The 6,568-nt window shown below is 45.6% G+C and overlaps 1 protein-coding gene across 2 annotated transcripts in view; it reads right to left on the minus strand.

Annotated features, from left to right (window-relative positions):
- LOC129456303 (zinc finger protein 271-like) overlaps positions 1 to 5,713 on the minus strand; it is a 102,664-nt gene extending 96,951 nt beyond the window's left edge. The window contains exons 1-2 of one of the 2 annotated variants that reach the window (XR_008648708.1): positions 5,473 to 5,626; positions 2,252 to 4,478 (exon numbers count right to left, since the gene is read on the minus strand). Coding sequence is in view for 1 of the 2 variants with exons in the window: in XM_055222400.1 (XP_055078375.1) it covers positions 2,411 to 4,478; positions 5,473 to 5,603 (2,199 nt within the window). In the remaining variant the exon portion in view is untranslated. Of the gene's footprint in view, positions 1 to 1,360; positions 4,479 to 5,472 lie in introns of those variants that run through there. The other variant, XM_055222400.1, reaches the window with a different exon arrangement.
- Between the last annotated feature and the right edge of the window lie 855 nt (positions 5,714 to 6,568).

Here is a 6,568-nt window from a genome sequence, read left to right on the forward strand (position 1 = left end):
TAATACCCCAGAGAAGTAAATACCTCCTCTTTAATACCCCAGAGAAGTAAATACCTCCTCTTTAATACCCCACAGGAGTAAATACCTCCTCTTTAATACCCCACAGAAGTAAATACCTCCTCTTTAATACCCCACAGAAGTAAATACCTCCTCTTTAATGCCCCACAGAAGTAAATACCTCCTCTTTAATGCCCCACAGAAGTAAATACCTCCTCTTTAATGCCCCACAGAAGTAAATACCTCCTCTTTAATACCCCACAGGAGTAAATACCTCCTCTTTAATGCCCCACAGGAGTAAATACCTCCTCTTTAATACCCCACAGGAGTAAATACCTCCTCTTTAATGCCCCACAGGAGTAAATACCTCCTCTTTAATACCCCACAGGAGTAAATACCTCCTCTTTAATGCCCCACAGGAGTAAATACCTCCTCTTTAATGCCCCGTAGAGTTAGAGGAGATGTGAGGAAACAGACACTTGTGTCAGACGTTTATCAAATTTGGCAAAAACACATCAAATCCAAGAAAAAAATATTAAGCCAATGCCGTATTGTACGTAGACCCACCCATATACATAGCTGACACACAGGGAGGGCATCTGACACAATCTGAGCTCCTCTGACTGGAAAAAGATGAAACTCACTTCCTGTAAAATGTTTGAGGAAAATATGAAAAAGCCACAAAGAGGAAGGGCATCTGAGGTAAAAGACTGAAGCAGATCAAATATATTTACTCACCGTCTGGACCAAGGAACAGCAGCAGTGACAGTCGAAGTATCAGTATTGTGAGTATTATCAGCAGGTGTGTGCAGTACTTGTGTATGTGCAGTACTTGTATGTGCAGTACTTGTGTGTGCAGTACTTGTATGTGTAGTACTTGTGTGTGCAGTACTTGTGTGTGTGCAGTACTTGTGTATGTGCAGTACTTGTGTATGTGCAGTACTTGTGTATGTGCAGTACTTGTATGTGCAGTACTTTCTCAGGATTGTCATTTTTCTGGTAAATCTGGATCATGTGAATCAAACTCAATCACAGTTCATCAGGGTCATGAGGGATAAGGTCAGGGGTCAGAGGTCACTCAGGTTTAACATCTGTGAGTTTAGAGTCTCAGGTCAGTCTCAGGTCAGACTCAGGTCAGTCTCACTGTTCAGACGGAGACGAGTCGTTCAGTGACATCAGGTCATCTGTTCACTTTAAAAACAAAAGTGAAAATCAGATCCGTCTGTGCAGCTTTTCTCCAAAAACCAACAAACATCAACCTCAGACACAGACCTGAGGAACCTTCAGCCCGACAGATGCAGACGCAGACGCTGTGCAGACGGTCAGGAGCAGACGTCACATTAACCAGAGAAAATACATATTTATGCAGAGATTTTACAAATATTTATTTTTGATGTTTTATGACGGAGTGTACAGTTTATACAGTGTTGTCTTCATTTTAGATCAAAAGTATTTGTGGCTGCCAGAGTTTTGTTTTTTCTTTTCTGGAGAAACCGGGTCCAAACGGCTCTTTAGGGGTTAAAGGTCACCGACCCCTGAACTACTGGATCAGTTCAGTCCTGGATTTACCAAAAAAGACGTTTTGGCCTCAGCAGATATTAGACATTTATTTTTTCATTTATTTAGTCGTCCTGTACTTACATTTTAAACAAAACCCCCTAAACAAACAGCATCAACAGAGAAGTCCTCAGGTCGTGTCCTCAGTCTGAACAGCTGCATGGTTCTTTGTTTTCACACAAGACCTTCCCTCTGTACGAGTCCTCGAGTGTTACATCTGAAACCTTTGGCACACACTGAACAGCTGAAAGGTTTCTCTGAACAAACACGTGCATCTGCCCTCCTCCCCACACACAGAACAGCTGCATGGTTACAAACTGGACTGAAATGAACAAGTCTTAGATGAGCACCAATTTAAAGTTTAAATAAACACACAAGACACAAAGTTAATACTTGAAAGGTAACAGTAAAAGTATTTTCAAGTCTGTTCATTTCTTCACTACTACAAGCTCAGGTCAAGACCAAGCCCAGCCCTGGCAGCTGAAGTGACCCCTACAGCTGTACGACTCTAAAGTATCATTCAGGTACGACTGAGATTTGATTTATTCAGAAAAGATCAGTTCTTTTTGGGTGACGCAGTGTCTCACAGAACAGAGCCCTGCCCCTGCACAGTCAGATCGATCCTCTGATATTTGTGGTTTGGATGGAGCCAAAGGTGAAGTGTCCAAACAAACCTCGACATGGATGCTCCTCAGACGGGCTTTTCAGACAATGACTTTGATTCAAACTGAACAGAGGAAAGATTTCACTTAAGTTTGTCAAGACTTTCTTAAATCGCACCAGGTAATTCACTACAAAACAGCTGAAAGGTTTCTCTCCGGGGCGGACGGACACGTGCGTCTTCTGATTTCTCATCCTAAACTCCTTCCCAAACTGAACAGCTGAATGGTTTCATGTATTCCCTTTCAAAGCGAGACTGGTCAAACGTCCCATCCTCCACGTGAGTCGTCAGATGATTCATTAAATCTGCGTTTCTCGTGAATTCTTCTTTACAAACTGGACAGGTGCAATGAACACGTCTCAAATGTCGGTTAAGATCATATTTTGAACTAAAGCCTTTGTCACAAACTGAACAGCTGAAAGGTTTCTCTTCTGAGTGGACAAACATGTGCCTGTTCAGATCACACTTCCTTCTGTACTCCTTCCCACACTGTGAACAGCTGAATGGTTTCATGGTCCCGTCCTCCACATGAGACTTCAAATGGTCACTTAAATCTGTGTCTAGTTTAAATTCTTCTTCACAAACTGGACAGATGCGATGCTCAAGTCTCAGATGTCGATTCATTTCATATTTAAACGTAAAACATCTCTCACAAACTGAACAGCTGAAAGGTTTCTCCTCTGAGTGAGCAAACATGTGCACCTGTAAAAGAGCCCGTCTCAGATACTGCTTCCCACACAGTGAACAGCTGAATGGTTTCTTGGATTCTCTTTGTAGAACTGACCGGTCCACAGCACTGTCCTTCATGTGACTTTTCAAGTGTTGGTTTAGTTTTTTCTGATTTGTAAACTGTTGAGCACAAACTGAACAGCTGAACAGTTTCTCTCCCGAGTGAGCGAACATGTGCGCCTGCAGAAGAGCCTTTCTTCTGTAGCGCTTCCCACACAGTGAACAGATGAATGGTTTTGTGGATTCACTTTCACTTTGTAGAACGGACGGGTCCAGAACCCTGCCCTCCATGTGACCTTTCAGGTGTTGGTTTAGTTTGGTTTGATCTGTAAACTGTTGAGAGCAGACCGGGCACATGTGATGGACGCGTCTCTGATGTTTGGTGAAGTCACTTTTTCTCTGAATCACTTTGTTACAAATTGAACACACGTGGGGCGTTTTTACGATGTGAGTTTCCATGTGGGTTTTGAGCAAAGATTTAGTTTTAAAAGCTTTGGGACAGACGGCACATTTGTGGAGGCTGCGTGTGTGGATCCTCTGGTGCTGGGCTAAACCTGTGCTGCTCGTGAATTCCTTCTCACACTGAGGACAGGACAGGGCGGACGGTCTCTCGGCAGGTGGCTCTTCGTGGGATCTCAAATGTTCGTTTAGTTTGATCTTGTCTGGAAAAGCTTCTCTACAAACGGGACACATGCAGTGTTTACCTCGTAGATGTTGTATCAGTTTGGATTTACTCTTAAAACATTTGTCACAGACGGAACATTCGCGGGAGCTTTTCTTGCACTGGTCCAGATGAGCCGCGAGTTCAGTCTTGTTTGAGAATTGTTTCTGGCAAACGGGGCAGACGTGATGGTGATGCCTCAAATGTAGAGCCAGATAAGATTTGTGTTTATAACATTTATGACAGACTGAACAGCTGTAAGGCCGTCCCTTCGTGTGAACCGACATGTGACTCTGCAAAATCCATTTCTTTGCAAACTTCATCCCACACTCAGAACATTTATAACGGCCGTTTCTGAAGTGATAGTACATGTGCAGCTTCAAGGTTCCTCTCAACCGAAAGCTCTTGCCACACTCTGTACAGCTGAAGGGTCTCTGCTCTGAACAGCTGTATGGTCTCTGCTCTGGGCTCTGCTGAGGAGGGATGACGGCGTAGCTTCTTTTGGCCGGACCGGGTTCTCGACTGTAGTCTTCTGAGAGGTCAGTGTCGTCGGAGCTGTCCCTCTGACCGTCGCTGTCCCTCTGACCGTCGCTGTCCCTCTGACCCTCGCTGTCCCTCTGACCCTCGCTGTCTGAACAGCTGTATGGTCTCTGGTATGAGTGGAGTTGTGTGAGTGGACGCGAGCTGCAGTCTGGTCCACACTCTTCTCCATTCGTTTCCTCAGTTGGTCTTTGGTGAAGCACAGGTGACTTGTCTTCATCATATTCTTCATCATCATCTTCAGTTTTGATGGTGATGATGTGCAGGGGGAAGTCCTGAGGCTCCTGTTTGATGCAAAGCTCCGGCTCCTCTTTAAGATGAGGCGGCTCCAAACTGAAAACAACACGACATCGTTAGGACCGAACACAGACCCATCGTGTTTGTGTCTCTAGAAATAAACTGACACTGTGCATCTTTATTTTAGATTTATCAACATACGACACAAAGTGGCGCCGGCGCCTCCTCCTCCTCCTGCTCCTCCTCCTCACACTACGGAGCAGATTTTTTCATTTGTACCAAAATGACGACGCGACGCTGCAGAATCCTACGAGTGTCAACGATTAAGAAAATAAAACAGGAGAAGGAAGAGCGGACGACACTGTGGGCGTGTCACAGGGGGCGTGTCACAGGGGGCGTGTCGCAGTGGGGGCGTGTCACAGTGGGGGGCGTGTCGCAGTGGGGGCGTGTCGCAGTGGGGGCGTGTCGCAGTGGGGGCGTGTCGCAGTGGGGGCGTGTCGCTGGGGGGGCGTGTCGCAGTGGGGGCGTGTCACCGTGGGCGTGTACAGGTGGAGATTAGACGGGGTTTAATCGTCAAAATGGCGTCTTGAAAATAGTGGATTAAAGCTCAAACATGAAGCTTCAGGTAAAAGGTGAAACGTCTGTGACCAGAGTCTGAAACGGCGCCGATTTAAAATGATTCATGAGTTTGAGGAAAGTGAGACTTTGTCCTCGAGTTTAAAACAGAGTGGGGACAGAGAGTGGACAGAGAGTGGACAGAGTGGACAGAGAGTGGACAGAGTGTGGACAGAGTGTGGACAGAGTGTGGACAGAGTGTGGACAGAGAGTGGACAGAGAGTGGACAGAGTGTGGACAGAGAGTGGACAGAGAGTGGACAGAGAGTGGACAGAGTGTGGACAGAGAGTGGACAGAGTGTACAATAAACATAAAAGGAAGACATAATAATAATGCACCGTGTCCACTGCACTGTGTCCCCTGCACTGTCCACTGGACATAGGGTCAAACTCGGGACATGAGGGTCAAGTGTCTTCAGTTCTGTGGTGGTTGTTTGGTCCAAACAGACGCGTCTGTCCGGGACAAAGACACTTACGCTGCGCAGTAGCTGTGCTCCTCCGCGGGGCTCTTGTGCTCCTCTGCTCCTCCTCTGTGCTCCTCCTGCTCCTCTGCTCCTCCTCTCTGCTCCCACTGCTCCGTGTCCTCCTCCTGCTTCACTTGTTCCATGTTTCAGGGCTGTTTCCCTTAGAGGCGCTCACCGCGGGCTGTTAGCTCCGTTAGCTCCGTTAGCTCCGTTAGCTCTGTTAGCCTGGAGGGGGGTCCTCATGATGAGGCCCGGGGCTGTCCTCACAGCTGCCTGTTTAAAACACACACTGTGTCTGGCCTCTAGGGGGCAGATATCTGAGCTTGTGTCTCTATGGTTCTCATCTCTGACCCCCGTAGATCATTTTGTTATAATTTACACATTTTAAATCATAATATTCATCTAAAACAACTTCATAAAACAAATCCACCGACTTCCGCGTTAGAAAACTGTGACGTCCAATGGGAGCTGACGTCGCCTAAACGTCATCACGTTGTTTTGGGCCCCTCCTATGGACATTTATTTATTTATGTATTAACAAATAAAAATAATTGATTATGATTAATGATTAATGAATAAATTTGGACAGATCCAGCTGCACGTCACTGACGAGTCACGGATTTTTTATTTATTTATTTATTTTTACCAAAATGACGATGTGAAGCTGCAGAATCCTACCAGTATCAGAAATTAAGAAAATAAAACTGGAGAAAGAAATGTGTGCGTCAGTGTACCACAGATACACACACACACAGATACACACACATATATATGTATAAATTGTGTGTATATACTTTTTTTTACACTTACAAATATTGTGTTATACATACACATTTTGTTTTACAGTTACACATTTTACAAGTATTGATCCTTTCATGTTCTTCCTCTTACCTGGGCGGGGGCAGCAGTCTAAGCACTTCCCTCACCCCAGACACGTCCTCCAGCTCCTCCAGTGGGACCCCAAGGGCCCAGAGACATAGTCTCTAGACGGATCTCATCCACCCCCAGAACAAGTTTTTCAGAAAACTACATGTCATCATTAGTTAGCGCCTTATCGAACTTTCCCCAGTGTTTTCCTCATGCTAAGCCCCTCCCCTTTTCTCTGTGA

Source organism: Periophthalmus magnuspinnatus, chromosome 1, assembly GCF_009829125.3.
Source record: "Periophthalmus magnuspinnatus isolate fPerMag1 chromosome 1, fPerMag1.2.pri, whole genome shotgun sequence".
NCBI lineage: Eukaryota > Metazoa > Chordata > Actinopteri > Gobiiformes > Gobiidae > Periophthalmus > Periophthalmus magnuspinnatus.